Source organism: Rhinatrema bivittatum, chromosome 8, assembly GCF_901001135.1.
Source record: "Rhinatrema bivittatum chromosome 8, aRhiBiv1.1, whole genome shotgun sequence".
Classification (NCBI taxonomy): Eukaryota; Metazoa; Chordata; class Amphibia; order Gymnophiona; family Rhinatrematidae; genus Rhinatrema; species Rhinatrema bivittatum.
The window spans coordinates 69,013,783-69,032,955 of record NC_042622.1 but is presented as its reverse complement, the minus strand read 5'-3'; the positions used below and the strand labels follow the sequence as shown (position 1 = coordinate 69,032,955).

Genomic DNA, 19,173 nt, shown 5'->3' with positions numbered 1-19,173 from the left:
AAAAACTGACCTTTTTTTTTAGGTAGTGCTCTGAACATCTTTCCTCTGATGAGGAAGATGGGATTTGAGCACTTGTGGGGACATTCATCCACAGGCTTTGCAGTTAATCACTTCATGTGAGAGGCCCAAGCAACAGATGCAGAGATCATGACAGAATTGCACCTGATACAGCTGTGTGATGGGCCCAAGCATTGGAGGCAGAGATTAAGTAAACCCAATGCTATTTCATGCCTGCATTTAGTAAAAGGCTTAAAGGGTTTCTATCCCCAACATGAAGAAAATTAAAATTAAAGGGAGTAAACAAGAGGAAAAGTAACTACCCTACTTTTTAAAAACTTTTTTAAGGAGATATGAAAATGAAAACAAAAACGACAGAAAACATAATAAAACAAACAGAAGAAAAAAAGTTATTTGGTGAGAAATCATTGAATGATTGACAGAAATAGAGCAAACATACTTTTGCTTTGGCAGAAGAAAAATGGCCGAGGAGACTCGCATGGCAGTGGAAGCACAGCAACATCTGCGTATGCTCAAAAAAACTTCCAGGTCTTTCTGAATTCTGAGACATTACACCTGCATTGGCTTCATCAAGTGATAATCAGTCTGATACAGAATGATGTGCTCGGCCGAGCGCACCGTTTAGCCCCCGTTTGACCATGCATTTTATATGCGCTATTATTACCCCTTTTACTGTAAGGGGTAATAGCGCGTGGAAAACGCGTGGCCAACCCCCCCCCCCCCCCGAAACTAATAGTGCTCATCACATGCAAATGATTGTTGATGAGCCTATTAGTTATCCCCGCGGGATACTGAAAGTAAAATGTGTGGCCAGAAAACTGCTTTTCTGTACACCCTCCAACTTAATATCATAGCGATATTAAGTCGAAGGTCCCAAAAATAAAAAAACAAAACAAAAAAAAGCTGTCCGCTGGCCCGCAGGTTGGAAAACGGACGCTCAATTTTGCCGGTGTCCGTTTTCCGAACCCATGGCTGTCAGCGGGTTCGACAACAGACGCCGGTAAAATTAAGCGTCGGTTATCAGACCCGCTGACAGCCACCGCTTCCACTAATAAGGAGGCACTAGGGATGCGCTAGTGTCCCTAGCGCCTCCTTATTAGCACGGGCCCTAATTTAAATAAAGAATCGCGTGCCCAGGAGAGGTGCCTGGGCACGCGTCGGGAGAGCGGGCGCTCAACACGGAGCCCTGGCTCTCCAGCGGAGTTTTTGTTTTTTTTTAAATCGGCCTGAATGAAAGTTAAGGGTATCACAATAAAAAGAAATTCCCTGTAGAGAATCTGATTTGAGGTTTATTATTTGAGGATGTACCAAAGGTTTCACATTGTATAATAAGATTCAAAGTTTGCTGGCAGAAATCTCGAACCCCGACACAAGCCATGTTTCGCCACAGGGCTGTCTCCAGGAGGTGGAAGCAAATGTCTACAAAGCAAAAAGTAAAGGAAAAACAGTGAATCAAAACAGGCAGAGGAAAAACAATCCCATGTATAAAGAGTACTAAAAATTTAATTCAATAGTAAACAAATAAATAAAACACATGCTTATGCAAGTGAAAAGATTCATATTTTAAAGGCAGTGGAAACACATGCATGGCCCTCAAAAACCAGGTTGAGGCTCCAGGAAGGACAAGGATTCCGGATGGGAAGACGCAAATGCTTCGCCCCCTCGAAGGAAGCGCATGATGTCCGGATGTGTAGCCAAACTCCTCGCACTCTATCACAAAGGTAACCTAGAGCCTCTTCTTGAACTCGCAGGAAATTAAAGGATAAAGCTTTACAAAGGCAAAGACATCAGCAATGGAGGTCCGGGTGGGATCCACACTGTGGTCCACATACCAAGACATTTTCCAGGGAAGTAGAGGTTTTCGTGGACTGCAAGAGTAGCAATCACTGCCTCCGAATAACCTTTGGTTCTTAGCCAGGACACTAGACAAAAGCGATCTGCCCCTTCCAAACAAATGGGACCTTGACGGAGGAGATTTGACTGGAGCTGAAACTGCAAGAGGCCTTCCACCGCTAGGTTGAGCAGGTCCACAAACCACGGCCGCCTCGGCCATTCCTGTGTTACAAGAATTAGTCCCCTTGATGGACCTCTACGAGGTGCACCACCTTGCCGATGAGTGGCTACAGTAGAATTATGTAAAGCAGAATGTCCAATGCCGAAGGAGGACTACAGCATCCACCCTCTCCGCTCCTGTCTCCCAATGCTGACCGAAGAACCTCGAAAGTTCCAATAAGTCCATGCTGGGCTGGATCCACTTGTGGCATATAAGGCGAAAAGCTTCCTCTGAAAGCTCCCATCTTCCTGAGATCCAGCTGGTGACGGCTAAGGAAACCCGCCTGCAGAGGCTGGGATCCTCTCCAGACGCTGTTCCGCCCAGCTGATCCACTCCTGGGCCTCCAAGGCTACTGCCCGGCTCTTGGTACCTCCCTGGGCAGTTTATGGAGGCCACTGCTGTCGCATAGTCTAACAGGATACTTGCTGATCTCCCCCTCATGAGGAGGGAGAGTCTGCAGGGCCATCCGCATTGCTCTGGTCTCCAACCTGTTGATCAACCATGATGCCTCTTCCACCGATCCTGTACCGAACGGTCCTGACAGTCTGCACCCCACCCGGAAAGGCTGGCATCTGTAGTTACTACTGAACAGGTGGGAATCTCCAAACCCACCCCCGGCGCAACTTGTCCGGGAGAAGCCACTAAAAGAGGCTAGAGCATGCAGATTCAGTGAGAGGAAGAGGTAGCTGAAACTGCTCCGAGAAGGGGTCCCAATGGGGAAAACGAGGAACTTTGACAGCGAGATTTACTTTCTTTAGGTCTAACAAGGGTCGAAACGCTCTGCCCTTTTTCGGTACCACAAAATAGATGTAACAACCTGTTCCCTGCTCTTACGGAGGAACCGGAACTATGGCTCAGGCGACGCAGTCAATCAAGAGTCCGAAGCACAACTCATTGCTTTTGCGCAGCGGAACAGAGAGAGACTTGGAAGAGCCTTTGCAGCAGACGAGCAAACTCTAAAGCGAACAGTGGTTGACCACGCTTACAACATACCGGTCCGACATGATCTTGGCCAACTCCTCTGAGAAAGATGACCCCCAATCATTAGGACCGAAATGAGGGCCAGCCTCATTGCATTGGGAGGGCTTAGCCCCGCCACTCCCCTGACTGGAGTCAACCTTGCTCAACCTGTGGGCCCGAAAGAACTGAGGCCAGGATTGCAGCCTTCCCAAGGCCTGTCCAAACCAGATGCCGGAGCTTTGCTCTGTCTGTACCGCCTTTGTCCATGAAAACATGAGTGAGATGGAAAGGGACCCTTGGAGCCCTTGGGCTTGTCCTCTGGTAATTAGTGGATCCTATTCTCTTCCAGCAGCTTGATCAGCTGGTCCAAATCCTCACCAAACAGGCGCTTGCCCTTAAAAGAAACATTCACAGACCAGTTCCACAACCACAGAAACTGCAGAAACCATTGAACGGGACGAAGTAGGAATGAGGTCATAAAGGGTGTCAGCGCCGTAAGCCGCCGCAGCTTCCAGACACTCTGCCCGCTGATACTCAGCAGGTGACAAGTCCACCCGATCCTGTAACTGCTGCACTCATCTCAGAGAAGCCCGAAGCATAAAACTGCTGCAGACAGCCGCCTGAATGCCAACGCAGACACCTCTAAAATCCACTTAAGATGCGGCTCCCACCACTAGGATGGTAGTCCTCTTTCTGACTGCCGAGACGGAGGCATCCACCTTCAAAACCTGAAGCAACTCCAAAGTGTCCACGGGCAGCAGGTATAACTTGTCCAGAGTTCTGCTCACCTTCAGCCCATCACTGGAGTATCCCACTCCTGGACCACCAACTGCTGCACCGACTTGTGGAAATGAAAAGTCTTGGCTGGGTCCTGCAGGCCCGCAATGACTGGGTCTACCTCCTTGCAGTCCACATCTACATGGGGAGCCGCTATGCCCCATTCCGCCAGGACCTGTGAGATCAAGGGACCCAGCTCCTCCTTGTGGAATAGGTGAAGGACCTGGGGAACGTTGCCCTCCAGAGCGGGGACTGACTCCATTTCTCTGGACAGATCCTGTGGACTCTGCTCAGGATCAGTGGCTTAGGTGCCAACCTTCAGCGGAACGTTCCCTCAGACACCCTGGAGGAAGCCCCGTCCAAATTTCCAGGTTTTTGAGACCCCTGGACCTAATGACTCCTCGGGGCCCCCCAGAGTCCCAGAGAGCTTAGACCTCTTCACCTTCGGAAGACTGGTGGCCTGGCGCTCACGACAGGGCTGCCTCACTGCCTCATAGGCAATGAAAGCTTTGTGCCTTAAGAGCACAAACTCGGATGAAAAGGAGGGAAAGGAATCAGTGTCCTTCTCCAGAGGATCAAACTCCCCCTGAAATTGCTCCCTGCAGGCCCCCTGGGCCTCTTAATTCAGCTGGGAAAGGTGTGTGTGTGTGTGGGGGGGGGGGGGGGGGGGAGATCCCTTTCCCCAGATGCGATCAGTGCCTTAGGCGCGAATATCCCCAAAATGGTAGCCATTCCCGCGCTCGGCGGGAACAGAGCTGCACACTGAGCAGCCTTAGAACCTCCCGATTCGGGGGAGAGAGAGAGAGAGAGAGCTGGGACCGCGAGGTGAGGAGAAGGGACTCGGGTCTTACCTGAATTTCCTCTTAACTTTGCCTGTTTGGAAGCTTCTTGCTGAGACGTTTTTCCTGCCTGAGTTCCTTCCTGTCTGTCGCGCCGCTGACGTCATCGAGGGGTGGGACAGGTAAGGACAAAATCGGCCCCCCCCCCCCGCGGCACGCAGATGACGCCGGCGTGCTGCCAAAGGGACGCGTGGCTTTGCCTGGATGGAATCCATGCCTAAAAACTTCCCATTGAAGCAAGATCTTCATGAAGTCATTTCGTGAGTAAGCCGCGATACCCTCTCTCTCTCAACCTCTACATTGTTAACCGTTGATATTAGAAGGACCAAACTGAGATATATACGCAAAGGAGAGGAAATTTTTTGAACTGATAATGCCTCATACTAAACGAAAGGCCCGAGTAAGGGAGGCTATATCTTCATCTCCCCTACCAGGCTCAACTCAATCCCATATTCCATCATTCTTTGTGGCAACAACAACCACTAATCTGGAGGACAGGGCCGCGTTAGAAACAGATTTAGAGCGAGAATCTGTTTCTTTGGCCGAAGCTATCTCTTTAAGCCCCATAGCTCCCAATATCCCATCCCCACCAACAGTCCTACAAGATAAAATTGATGATTTAATATTTCCTGATAAAAAATTAAATGAAGAAGGACTTGGGATGGGAAACATTGAAGCAGGGGGAGGTGAGATGGGGCAGTCTGAAGATAAAATAATTGTAACTCTAATGACATCAGTAATAACAATGGATATACTCTGGGCTGCAATCAAATCACTTGAGAATGCAATGTTAAATTTGACTAAGACACATGTAGAAGTTCAAAAGAAAACAGTAGAAGTAGAGAAAATAGTTACAACAAATCAGGTTAAATTAGATATGCAAGAACAACGTTAAAAGTGAAATTTCAAGTACGAGGAAACTAGAATTTATGGAAAATAATTTTAGGTATTCTAATATAAGAGTACTAAATTTTCCATTTTTAAGAATGATTTCCCTGAAAGATATGTTTAAAGAATATCTACTACATATACTAAAGATACCAGAACAGGCTATGCCTACCTTTGCCAAGATTTATTACATAGTTAAGAAATCTACTACAAGAGAAGTGCAGCCAGAGCAATCCATTGATTTATCAGATATTTTAGAAACAACTCACGATACCGAGATAACATCACGAGAAACTCTATTTGTCTCCTTTATGTTTCCTCAAGAAAGAGATACAATCCTGCGTTTATTTTTATGCAATAGATTATTACACTTTCATGGCCAACAGATCTGGATTTATCCAGACCTGTCTAGGGCAACTCAAGTAAGGAGACAAGAGTTTCTCAGATTGAAGTCTGCCACCCTAGCTAGGGGTGCCAGATTTTTGTTAAGATACCCATGTAAATGCGAAATCTGGTTCAAAGATCAAAAGTATGTCTTTTTTGAGGTTGCAGCATTACAGACATTCCTGGACTCACACCCCCAAAGTGCAGAAAATGTGTGAGAGCAAATAAATATAGAAATTGTTATCTCTATTTGCCTTGTATAATGGTGATACCATATTTACCATGTCATTTTCGCTCAGTTTGATTTTTTCAACGGTTTACAATTTTCTTTAAGACATTGCTGATATTTGATTATAAGGGTAATTATTGACATTTTCTTCTGTTCATTGGATAAATATGCAATATTGTATATTATTTTTGCCTGTTATAATCTAAGTAAAATTAAAATAAAGAATTAAAAAAAAAAAAAAAAAGAACCACCCGATTCACGCTGTCGTGGCCCCCTCCCCCCCGATGTGCCCTCACCACTGGTCCTGGTGGGACCATTCCCCCTGGTATTTGAGGCAGATGAGCAGAGGGGACAGGGGCATCGGACACAGGGGCCTGTACGCGACTAGCGCGGAGAGGCCGGGCCCACAGATGGAGCATCGAAGTTTACTACACATGCCGGGCTGCAGCGGGGACCACACGGGCGGAGGAAGCAAGCGTGAGAAGGAATAGCGAAAAAAACAAACCAACCCCCAAAAAAACTCACAGCCCCACTGAAAGGAGAAAACAGGAAACTCGATCCCTGGCTGCCGATCAGGCCCTGCCTCCTCTGTACTTTTTTTTTTTAAACTTTATAAGAAGAAAACAGAGCAGCTTAGCTGAAGAGTGGCAGAGGGATCCTCCTCGAGCTCCTGGAGGTCAGGGAACTGGACCACCAGTTTTGACCTCCACTAGGTCACCAAGAGCAGATTAGGGTCCTCAACCCCTGCTTGTTCGGCCCTAGAACCAGGAGGCATGGTCCCACCAGGACTTGACTTCCTCCTGGGAGGGGATCTGCTGTCAGTATCTGACAAGTGGCAGACTTCCAGTCCTCTCTCTCTTTTTTTTTTATTTGAACACCTGGCTCCCGGATGATTTCCTCGAGGTGCCCTCCACACCAGGGAGGCACCTGGAACAGAGGCTGGTGCGTAAAAGACGCGCATGTCACCGCACGTGCCACAGGCTGCACCATGCAGCAATGGAAGATTGGGGAAAAAGCAAGAAACTGCAGTGAGAATAAAGAGAAAAGCCACCCCCACCCCCATTAGCGGGGAGAGAGCTGAAGGAGGACTGAAATCCTTGTCTACCTGAGAGATGTGCTTTTCCCTGTGCACTTGTTTTGTTTTTTTTTTAAACAAATCTTTGTTGCCTACCACCAAACAAAACCAGGCTCTGAAGTGGCCCCAGTCCACCCCTCCCAGGAAGAGTGAGCTGGGACCCCCAGTATTATCCTGGACACGTAGCTTATAGGGTCCCCTATAAGCTACGTGTCCTGCTCATCTGCCTCAGCTGCTCATCTGCCTCAAATACCAGGGGGAATGGTCCCACCAGGACCTGACAACCCCCCTGGGAGGCTAGAAGTCTAATCCAGTACCTTGCTGGTCTTCTTTCTTCATCTTTTTTTTTTTTTTATCTCAGATTGCAGGATTTTGCACCTCCACCATCTGCTGGAGACAGAGAAATACTGATGGACTGCAGGTGGCACCTCAGGATATAGGGCAGCTCAATCAAAACTTCTCTGTCTCCATCTGCTGGAGGGGAGGCAAAACCCAGGAGTCTGGACTGATCCGGCTACGTGTAGGGAAGTGCCTATTATGACTGGCCACTTTGATGGTTCAATATTAATATAGGAATCTATTGTTATGTATAGCTTTAAGTTGGTCCTACAATGCCTCTGGGGATAAGACTGCAGATAAACTTCAAACTTTTCAGAGTAAGCCTTAAAACCTGGCTCTTTAAACAGGCTTTTTACAAAGAGAATGAAGAGAGCAAATAAGAGATTAACCCAGCACCGAATACATAGTTTTTAATTTCCTTTTCTTTCCTAAACTTTATATACACTTAAGATTATTTTCTTTATATATTAACTGCAATAGTAACTTCAACCTAACAAAATCAATACCTAACAAACAGTTTTATATTGAAAGAATCCTGTTACCACTTATTTTGGCACATTCATAATGTCTTAGCTATCATAATTTATTTCTATTACTATAAGTACCTTTATGTAAACCATGATGGTTAATTTACTGAATGACGGTATAGAAACATTTTTAAATAAATAAATAAATTTACCCCTTGTTGTGCAGATTACTGAAATAGTTACATTTCTGTGGCACGTTTTTAAGTTGCCTTTAATATATGATTCCTTTCATTTGCTCAGGCATGCGGTCTATTTATTTATTTATTTTCTATTTCATTAATTTTTTAGTACTCTGTTTATATATGGGATCATTTTTCCTCTGCCTGTTTTACTTCACTGTTTTTCCTTTACTCCTTGCTTTGTAGACAGTTGCTCCCCCTCCTTGAGACAGCCCTGTGGTGGAACAAGGCTCGTGTCATGGTTCAGGATTTCTGCTAGCAACCTTTGAATCTTGTTCTTATACAATGTGACACTTTTGGTACATTCTCAAATAATAAACCTTGAATCAGACTCTCTATAGGGAATTTATCTTTATTGTGATACCCTTCACTTCCATTATCTACACTAATTTGGGTATTCACTGTTTCTCCTGTCCATTGTCGTATTGCTTCATCGAGTGATGTCACCCATTTGTGTGGCTGAAATTTGTCATTTTTATCGATGGAGAAAATGAGTTATGGCCCTGTTTCTATATATTCCAGAGGCATGCTATCTCATGTACTATTGAACGTATCCATATTTCTTTTGTTCTCTTGTGCTTGCTACCTTTTGATTGGCTCTTGCTGATCTGGGTAGGTGGCAGAGTTGCATGGCCCATGCATGTCTCCCAGACATTCCTCGGATCAGAACTGTGATCGATGGACATTGGTTATCTGAAAAAAGTTGAGCAATATAGTACCAGGTCAAGAGGAGAGTTCAAGAAGGATCAGGAAACAATCAACAACTTTATTAGAAGTAGTTTGCTTTCACCCATGTTGTTTTAGACCTTCTTGTCACAGATCAGAGGTCTGAAACCTCTGATCTGTGGGCCACATCTGGCCCACAATAAGAATACATGGTGGGAGCTCCAGCTCTGTTCCCATCACTATTGTCGGCACTACTTCTAGACCTCACTTCTCATCGCCATGTGGTGCTCTCACTTACAAATACTCCCCACCCCCCGTTAATGCACTGCTCTCACTAGCAACCCCTGCCCCTAAATATTCAGCCTCTCATTTACAAAGGGTTCCCACCACCGATTTGTATCACCTTGCTTTAGAATCATGCCTTCCTTCTGCCCACTCTGCTCTCTCTCTCCAGTCCTTGGGGTTCAATTTTCAAAATTTATGGGGAACCTGCAGGTCAGTGTGTACAACAAACTAACTTTCAAAGGGATACGCCTGATAATTTCCTTTTTAAAATTTGTACCTCCTTCATAGCAGGTGCAAAGTACACATAAGGATTTCAAAATGAAATTCCTGAGTGTACTTTACATCTCCCCCCACCTCCCAATGAAAAGTATGCATGCTGTAAAATAGTGCAGATAGGAAGGCAATTATCTGGCTAGGGAATTACCTGGGTCACTGCCTAGTTACTTGTGAAAATCATCTTCACTCAAGCTTACACATGATTCCAATCTCCCCCGCCATAGTTTCCATCTGCTACTCCTCTCATTCTATATCCAGCCTCTCACACCCTCTCCTCCCTTCACCCTATAACACTAGTTGATCACATAGGTATCCACTTCCCGGGATAGCCTCGACACCCAGCCCTATTGACGCCCTCATGTTTTCACACTTATCGCCTCCCCTTTACATGTAACGTCTATTACAGCCTCCCTCTCCCAACTTTTCCTCTCTCTCCTTCTATCCCCCTCCCCACCTTTCCCTGTCACACTAATATACTTTCACCAATACTAATCCTAAGCTATATGTAATCCTAATTTGTCATATCCATTATTGACCCTTTGCCACGCATATTTAATTTAAGCCTTGATTGCCCCCCCCGCATTAATAAGTTGTTCACTGTATTAATTTTAGTTTTACATAATTGTTCTATATATAATTCTTTGGCGTATAGTTTTTAACTCATACTATCTTGTTCTATGTAGAAAGTTAATGCGTTTTATGTATAAAGCTAAGGCGTTCGTTTTATAACGTCAAGGCATATGTTAATATGTTCTCTGTACACCGACGTGATATCTTGATAAACGGCGGTATATAAAAACCAACAAATAAATAAATAAATAAATAAATCTTCTTAAAATCGGACTCATAACTCTTATTTAAACTATAGGTTCTTCTACCACTGACTTTAGTCCACTGTATTTTCTTTCTAAAATTGGTATCCAATGTCTGCTGCATTCATTATAAAGCAACATGGAATGATGACTGTTCTGTGAGGCCAATGAACTAAAAGCGCTCTAAAACACTACAAATGCTTTACAGTAATAAAATGCATAGTCATGAGCACTATGAAAAGTGCACTAAGCATAATATATGTGCACTATCATATGTATGGAGTTATTTCATAGGCCCTGTGGTAGAGAACAATTTAAATAAACCCCCTCAATCCCACCTCCCAGCACCTAATTCCAAACAAATACACTCCCTGATATCCAATACAAGAAAAATGTACCCCTGATTCTCCCTCCCAACCTGCCACACATTTAAAATAGACATCCCCTCTTGGCTCCAAATCTGCAAATAAAAAAAAACCTCCCTACCTCAATGTCCCCTCTCACCCATCAATCTGCAAAAGAAAAAGAACCTCCTATCCTCCATGAACCCCCCCCCCCCCCCGAGTTGCTTACCCATAACAGGTGTTCTCCAAAGATAGCAGGATGTAAGACTCACGTATGGGTGATATCATCCAATGGGGCCCATCTCAGTACATTTATGTGAAAGTTTCAAGAACTTTGACTGAGCCTCTCTGGGGATGCCCATCATGCTATCATAGCCGGCATCCACTGCAGTGTCCCCTTCAGTCTTGTTCTTAGCAATACAAGGAGAAGCCAGCTCAAAGGGGAGGTGGGTGGGTTTTGTGAGGACTGACATCCTGCTGTCCTTGGAGGACAACTGTTGTAGGTAAACAACTCTGCTTTCTCTGGGGCCCAGCAGGATAGAAGTCTTTACATGTGGGGAATCCAAAGCTAAAGTGTACCCCAAACATAAAAAGGCGAAAACAAAAACAGTATCAATGGTCACGACAATTGTTTTTGCTGGCAACAGGCCTTTTATTATTTTTATTCTCCATTTAAGGGGCAGCCTGTAATAAAAAACAGGAGGCCTTAAGAGAGAATAGAATTGGGTGCAACACCTCAAAGATTCCTCAGGACAGACTGGTCAAACCTACTGTTGCATTGGGAATCCCTATCCAAGAAGTAATGCAATGTGAATGTGTGGAGAGAAGTTCATGTTGCAGCTTTGCAGATCTCTACAGCACCTGCCTGTGATGTGATCTTGACTAGTCAATTGTTAAGGAAGGGGAACACATGCACTTCTAGCCTGCGCAATTGTGCTGCCCACTATGGTAAGGCTTTTGGTGAAGACATGCAGGGCTGATGCTAGGCCAAAAGGCAGCATGCAATACTAGAGATGATGGTCCCCTATTACAAATCTGAGATATCTCCAGTAACTTGAGAATATGTTTACATGGGTATAAGCATCCTTTAGATAGAGAGAGCATAATCAGACCCTTTCTTGCAAGAAGGGAATTAAGGTACCCAGGGAAACCATCTTGAACTTTTCTCTTTACAGACATTTGTTCAAAGCCTTTATGTCTAGGATAGGATGGAGTTCCCTTGTTTTCTTTGGGATCAGGAATTACCTGGAGTAATATCCCCACCCTCTTTCTGCTGGTGGGATAGGTTCGACTGAATTGGTCTCTAAGAGGGCGGAGAGTACTTTCTGAAGCAGTTCCTGATTTGGAGAGTGAAGCCAGCTGAGGTCTAGTGTCAATTTGAAGGAAGACACAATAATGTAATTTTCTCACAATGCTGACAACCCACTTGTCCAAAGTTACACTGGACCAACAATTTACATAAAATCTCAGCCTGCCCTTGACAAAAAAGGCACAGGTATGGGAATGCAAGCAATACTCTCTGCAAACCAGTTAAAATCCCATTCCAGATTTTAAGGGGGTGCTAGCTGTGACTTAGAAGCCCTCTATTGCCGCATGTGGGCATGAAGAGGTCAGCCACTTGCAAGACCGAAGGGGCAGAGGATTACACTTCCTTGGTTAGAAAAAGCATCTCCTTGGTCCCATACTATGGTATCTCCTGGATGAGGAGGGTGGGACTGGAGTGGCTATGGACAGCTGCTGAAGCATCGTACAGTGTTCATGGGGTCTGTGCTACCGTTTCCTTGATCCTGTCTCCAAAGAGGGCATCATGCTGCTTCTGAGGAAGCTGTTCAGCCAGCCCTTGCATTTGCTTTAGGATGTTCCACAAATATTGGCCCATAAGAGCTGGTAGGAGGTTATGCAGGCTTCCTAGTAGGAGGCTATCCAGGCTTCCTGGAAAAACTTTCTCCCAAAAGTATCCTTTCACTGAGGCATCGAGGAATGGGTTCTAGTCTTCTTGGCTTTCTTGAGAGCAGATTCGACCACCATACAGGCCGATACAGTACAGTGCGCACTGTTAACCTGCATTTGGATGCACGTTTTCGACGCGCTAGCTTTCACCCTTATTCAGTAAGAGGTAATAGCGCATCAAAAACGCGCGTCCAACCCCCCCCCCCCCCGAAACTAATAGCGATGCAACATGCAAATGCATGTTGATGGCCCTATTAGTTATTCCCGCGCGATACAGAAAGTAAAATGTGCAGCCAAGTCGCACATTTTACTTTCAGAAATTAGCGCCTATCCAAAGGTAGGTGTTAATTTCTCTTGGCACCGGGAATGTGTACAGAAAAGTAGTAAAAACTGCTTTTCTGTACACCCTCCGACTTAATATCATGGCGATATTAAGTCGAAGGTCCCAAAAATAAAAAATAATTGATATTATTAAAAAAATTTTAAATCGGCCCGCGGCTTGAAAACCGGACGCTCAATTTTGCCAGCGTCCGGTTTCTGAACCCGTGGCTGTCGGCGGGATTGAGAACAGACGCCGGCAAAATTGAGCGATGGCTGTCAAACCCGCTGACAGCCACCGCTCCTGTCCAAAAAGAGGCACTAGGAACGCGCTAGTGTCCCAAGCGCCTCTTTTTACCGCGGGCCCTCATTTGAATAATTTTTTTTTCTGAATCACACGCACAGGAGAGTGGCCTGGGCGCTTGCCTGCTCTCCCGCGATTTTTACTGTATTGGCCTGTCAGATAGGAGGCAGTTAGCACACCAGTCTTCTGGACACAATACAATTCATCTGCCTTCCTATTAACTGCAGAGAGGGTGTTCTCCCACATCCTTACTGTACCTCCTGATGGCTTTCGTGAATTGGGACTGCCATAACCACCTCCTTAGGGGCTCCATGAATTGGAGGATATCCAGAATTTTGTTTTTGGTCTCATCCTCGATCAGTAAAATAAATGGAATGGACTTGACCATTCTCCTAATAAAACCTGTGAAGAAGAGGCCCTCAGGAGGGGACCTTCCTCCTCTCTGGTGGAGGAGAGGAATCAGGGGAGAGAATAGTTGATCCCTCTTCCTTAGAAATACATCATCAGATCTGTAACCATACCTTCAAGAATACTCAAAATAAGATCCCAACGTGTAAGCTGGTAAGATGGTGCTCATCTTGTAGCCAAAGAGGGGAACATTTGTTTGCTGGGGCCTGGAACTCAACTCCTGCCCTTCAGGGAAGCTTCCTCCCCCTGATGGACTGGAAATCATCATCAGGGCAGTCGCCATTAACTCTGATTCCCCTCCGGGAACTGGCAACAGCACTGGTGCAGGGCTACTGATCAACCAGAAAGAATCAAGCAGCAGCTGGTCTTCAGTCTGCATATGCCTTGATACCCTTGATGCTGGAGCATAAAGGCTCTGCAGCGTCTCGTCCAAGTCCTGCTGGATCTTTCTGTCCAACGCCTCTTCAAAGACAGCTGATGCCAAAACAGACTGGGAGGTAGGAGAAATGGCCCAGTCTTTCTAGGTAACCTGAGGTTTATTGGAGGCTGATAGCTGGACCCTTGGAGACCAGTATAGTTCCCAGGATTGCTAGGACAACATGCTCTCCTCAACATGGGACTGCTTCAGGGAATTCAAGGCGGAAGCCAGAATGTCCCTGCTCCTGGAAAAACGCATCAATAGAGACCAATGCCAGTGCTTCTTCACCTTTGCTCGATGCCTAGAACACCAGAATCGAGATGGCGGAACCTGACACCTTCTTTGAGTGAAATGAGGCAGGTGACGGGCCGTCTTCCTGGTCCTTCTTGATGCTCAATCTTGAGGGAGTCTGATGCCCCCTCAATTCCAAAGCATCACCATCATTTGGTGCAGCTCCTGGCTCTCCTTGATGTGGGAACTTGAAGTGCTTCTGTATCAGCTCCAGACAGGATTGTCACCCCTTTGGGATCATGGTCATGCAGAGACGACACCTTCAGATGTTATGCGATCACTCCGGGCACAGGATACATTGAGTATGAGGATCTATGATAGACAAATTCCTGGGGAAATGTTGAAAGCTACGGGTTTTGTCCAAGGCTGGTCAGAACACAAGGGCAACAAAATCAAACTTGATGACTGAAGGACAGTTAATGCCTATTGGAGCACAGGCTGGTGCAACCGTTGGGGGTGCAGGGAACCAAAACTGAAACTTAGGTTTTTTTGGTCATTTTCTAAGATTTAAAGAGGGGAAAAGAAGACCATAGGCCCTGCAATGAACGAAACCTGCCAACTTTAGCTGAAAATAAGCAGCCCAAACAGGAGACAGAGAACCGTAACCAGTAGGCTTCACGGAACAGAAGAGACTGAAAGGGCTCCCATGTGGATGCGTGTTATGATGGTATGCTGGGCATGCCCAGAAAAGCACAAAGTTCCAGGATGGGCTCCATCGGATGAAGTCACCCACATGTGAGGACTGCCATCCTGCTTGCTCTAGGTTAATTTCCTAATATCAAGCTGACAGGAGATTTCTTTACTGCCCACAATTGAAGCCTCCAGCGATACTCTATCCCTGCCTAACTTGTCTTGAGGCTCTTGGTAGGCTGGGCCTCAGAATTGCTGGATTATGGGGAGAGACTGGCTTTTTTCTTACTAATTTGGCACTAGGAAATACATTTTTGATGGAGTTTTGTCATCATTAGAAGTGAGGGAAATCCAATTTTTTAAATTATCATAGGGGGGCTCACAGGGTTGTTTTTTGTGATTGGGGGTGGGGGGGGTCAAAGGGGTGTAGGGTTTTGTCATCAGGAGGGGGTGTCATTTTATTGGGATTGCATGTCTGAGGTGAACTGGGGCAGGCAGTGTGTGAAGTTGTTTTGTCATTGTTGGGGAGTGAAGGGGCTTTCTTTTGGGGTGGGGAAGCTGAGAATATGGCCTCCCCCTGCAGTAAACTACTACCCTTTCAGATTAGCACTCTAGTAGTTTACTCGAGCCCCTGACACACGCTAAATTTAAAGTACTAAAATGGCAATTTAAATTTAAGTATTGCTTAGTGAACTTAGTACAAAGTCAGGCTGATGCAATATCAGCTCACGTAAAACGGGCACTCATGATTGGTTATTCACCTACTGGATACATGAATGCCTATTTTAAGTAGCTAATTTCAAATAATTTCATATCATATGTTAGTCGTTGGTTTGAAGATCAGTAACATTCACATCATTGTGAACTGACACAATTATTCGTTCATCCTATGATTCAATTTGCTCTAATTCTACAATTAAATTTAACACCAATATCTCTCTATAATTTGTTGTGTGTGTGTTGGTCACTCTGTGTGTCATGCTCCAAAAATCAAATTTGTGCTTTTTTTTCAGGAGATGTAATAACTGATTTTGTTTTCTTAGGGTTATTTTCCACCCTTTGCAACCTTAATTGAACAAAAAATACAATTAGAATGATTTTCTCCCAGAACACTTAGACAGCAATTTTCTGTAAATTTCATGCAGGTAAGCACTTGTCTACAACCTAAAGCGGGCTTCTGAATATTAATCGGCTTCTGTGTGGGTAAAAGGACACACGCTATGTAACAGCACATGAACTTCTACCTGCTGGGAAAGTAATTGAGCATGCACTTTCCACCAGTGAGAAAAAGGGAGTTTTAAGGGAAAGGGAAGCAGGGGAACGATACTGCATAAATGCCTTCTTTTTCCATTAGTTTTGACCAGCCTTTAAGCTAGTTTAACATAGTAATATAGTAAATGATGGCAGATAAAGATCAAACAGCTCATCCAATCTGCCCAGTAAGTTGCATTTGGTAGCAACTGCTGCTCCATGCAGGTTACTCCCATGCCTTCTGTTAAGGCATGTTTATTTTTAGAACACTGGCTCTGTGCACAATGCTGTACTAAAATAAATTATATAGCTGCACATAGAGACAGAAGAGAGCATGAACTGAGTGATCCCCTTTCATAGTGCAGTGAGATGGAAGAAAAATGAATACAAGCACCAGAATTCATTAAAAGGGCATAATTTAGGCAACCTGAAAGATTCATTTCCACAAGAAGTGCAACAATTAGACAGCCAACAGGCTGTGAAGAACTTACTCTGCTCAGTGCTCAGAGGCTGCTCCAGCATTGCAAGGATTACACTGTTATCTAGGACAAAGTAGCGGAAACTGGACTTGCTTACGGTGGGCAGGTGGGAGTATTTAATTAATGTGGTTTCATTCACCAAGCTGCAAGGAGAAGCAGGACCACTGGGAGGAGGAAATGCTCCAAGCAGCTGCATGATGCTGCAAAACAAGACAAAAGATCATGTTTCCAGAACAATTTGTTTCTAGCAATCAAAAAATTGGCAGCATATCCTGTATCTGTTATATGCCATAGCATGCTAAAGAGCTCAGTTACAGAGACATTTTAGTACTGTACAAGACTGCCTCAGATACAGGCCTCTTGTTGTCCGTAGGGCACTACAAATGGTATGCAACAAGGACATTTTTTGGGAGAAAAATTGACTTATTTGCAGAAAAGCCCAAACAAACCATCTTGTCAATTACATAGTCAAACTGTAAAAATAATGGAATGAAATACATGAAGCTGTAGCACAGCAGTGTGTGGCGCTTTGGGGAAGATTTCCAGCGCTGTTTAGTGGCCCTTTCCCCTCTGCACTACATTCATATTTTATGATGTCGCATACCATGTTAATGTAGCTTCCGCAGCATCTTTCACTCTCATGGAAGCAGGGTTTGGTTCTTTATCTCCTTTGTATCGAACTTCCTGCTGCTCATGGTTTTTAGACTTGCTCCCTGAGATACCCAACTCTACGATCTCCAGGACCTCTTTCAGACAGTCCTACAGATAAAAGAAGAACAAGTAGTATAATATGAGCCAGAAATCTCAGTACTTGTAGACTGTGGATCAAGACTTAAATGGTATTACTGTGAAGGTACCAGTGATATTTCATATGCTGCTGCTCACTACTTTCTAGTGAAGAAATAAGAAATGTGCACCAAAAGATCTATGAGTTAGCCCTTTCTGCTATGCCAGTGGTATACTAAATATTTATTAGCACATATGCAGAAAAGACATTGCTGAGCATCTGCAAAACTTCTGAAATGCTATCATCATTATGTTTATTTAATGCATGCTTTCCATGAAGGGAAACAAAGCAAGTTAAAATTGTTTAGAGAATATATAATTACACAACTCAAATTAACAAACAATGAATGTAAAAAAGCAGCATTGCATATCTATATAATTTGCTTGTTTTCCCTGTATATATATATCTAGTCAAACAAGTAAAGACAGAAAAGAACTGTTTTTAATTCAATAGTCCCCACCTATTACAAAAATACATTCCTATTAATGAGGAACACAAAAAATATTATCGTATCAAAAAAATCTTTTTTTTTTTTTTTTTTTTATTCATTCCATCATTTAATACAAAAAATGATATAGGTTAACCATTTATTAAAACCACTTTCTAAGAATTTTTTAAACAAAACCAAGAATCAGAACAATGTCCATCTCATCCTTACAGGATATTATCCTAAAAGTGTCCCTTTATAATCTTCAAACCCTGATGAACATTCCAAGCACTCTTCTATTATCAAAGAATCTTAGAACAAAATTGAAACTTAAGGTTTATCTTCAAACCCTTGGAAGTTAATCTTCAAACCCAGACATGGAGGCCTCGATGTGAAACCCGGATGTTCCATTGGGTATTTAAACCATACTGCATTCTGCCTCCGTTTCAAATTTTTTTTTCGGTAACATAGAAGGAAAAGGAAGGCTGGGGTAAACTCTGTGCAGATTCAGCTATTTAAGATGATATTCTTGTGTATTTCAAAAGTTGTATCTTGATACTATTGATTTTTTTATATATTTTAATTTTTAGATTTATGAAACATTTTCAGTCTTTGAAGTAGACAATATGAACCAGTTTGAATTTATGGGTAATTAATGACTGTACTAGTTTGTAAATATTTTAAGTTTAGTACTGTTTATTAATGTTTTAAGAGGTAGCATATAAAATATTGCATATGACATTTGCGATATTTTTGTTTTTTGTGGCAGCATGTGAATTGATGTTATTCTCCCCCTGATAAAGCCGTTTGGTGGTGAAACATCGAGGTCTCCATATCGGGGTTTGAAGATTAACTTCAAAGGGTTTGAAGATAAACCTTAAAAATTTCTTGGAAAGTGGTTTTAATAAATGGTTAATCTATATTTTTTGTATTAAATGATGGAATGAATAAAAATAAAAAAAATATTTTTTTGATACAATATTTTTTTTTGTTTCTCATTAATAGGAATATATATATATATATATATATATATATATATATGTGTGTGTGTGTGTGTGTGTAAAATAAAAAAAACCATGGCACTAGTTTACATAGATCAACATACAATGGCTAAAATGCCCAAAAAGAGTGCAAAAAAAGAAATATGGGAGTTTAGTTCCACTGGAGTAGAACTACCAGCAAATCCACCACACAGTTTAAAAAAAAATAATAAAAAAAAATTCAACCATCATGAGGGTCAATGGTTCTGAAAAGTCAGG

The 19,173-nt window shown here is 43.7% G+C and overlaps 1 protein-coding gene across 6 annotated transcripts in view; it reads right to left on the bottom strand.

Moving 5' to 3' along the window:
• Positions 1-19,173, bottom strand: part of RALGAPB (Ral GTPase activating protein non-catalytic beta subunit) — a 392,859-nt gene that overhangs the window by 73,111 nt on the left and 300,575 nt on the right. For all 6 annotated transcript variants that reach the window (XM_029614592.1, XM_029614596.1, XM_029614594.1 and 3 more), the window contains 3 exons: positions 17,305-17,459; positions 16,713-16,900; positions 8,855-8,961 (listed from right to left, as the gene is read on the bottom strand). In XM_029614592.1, the coding sequence (XP_029470452.1) occupies positions 8,855-8,961; positions 16,713-16,900; positions 17,305-17,459 (450 nt within the window). The remainder of the gene's footprint in view (positions 1-8,854; positions 8,962-16,712; positions 16,901-17,304; positions 17,460-19,173) is intronic.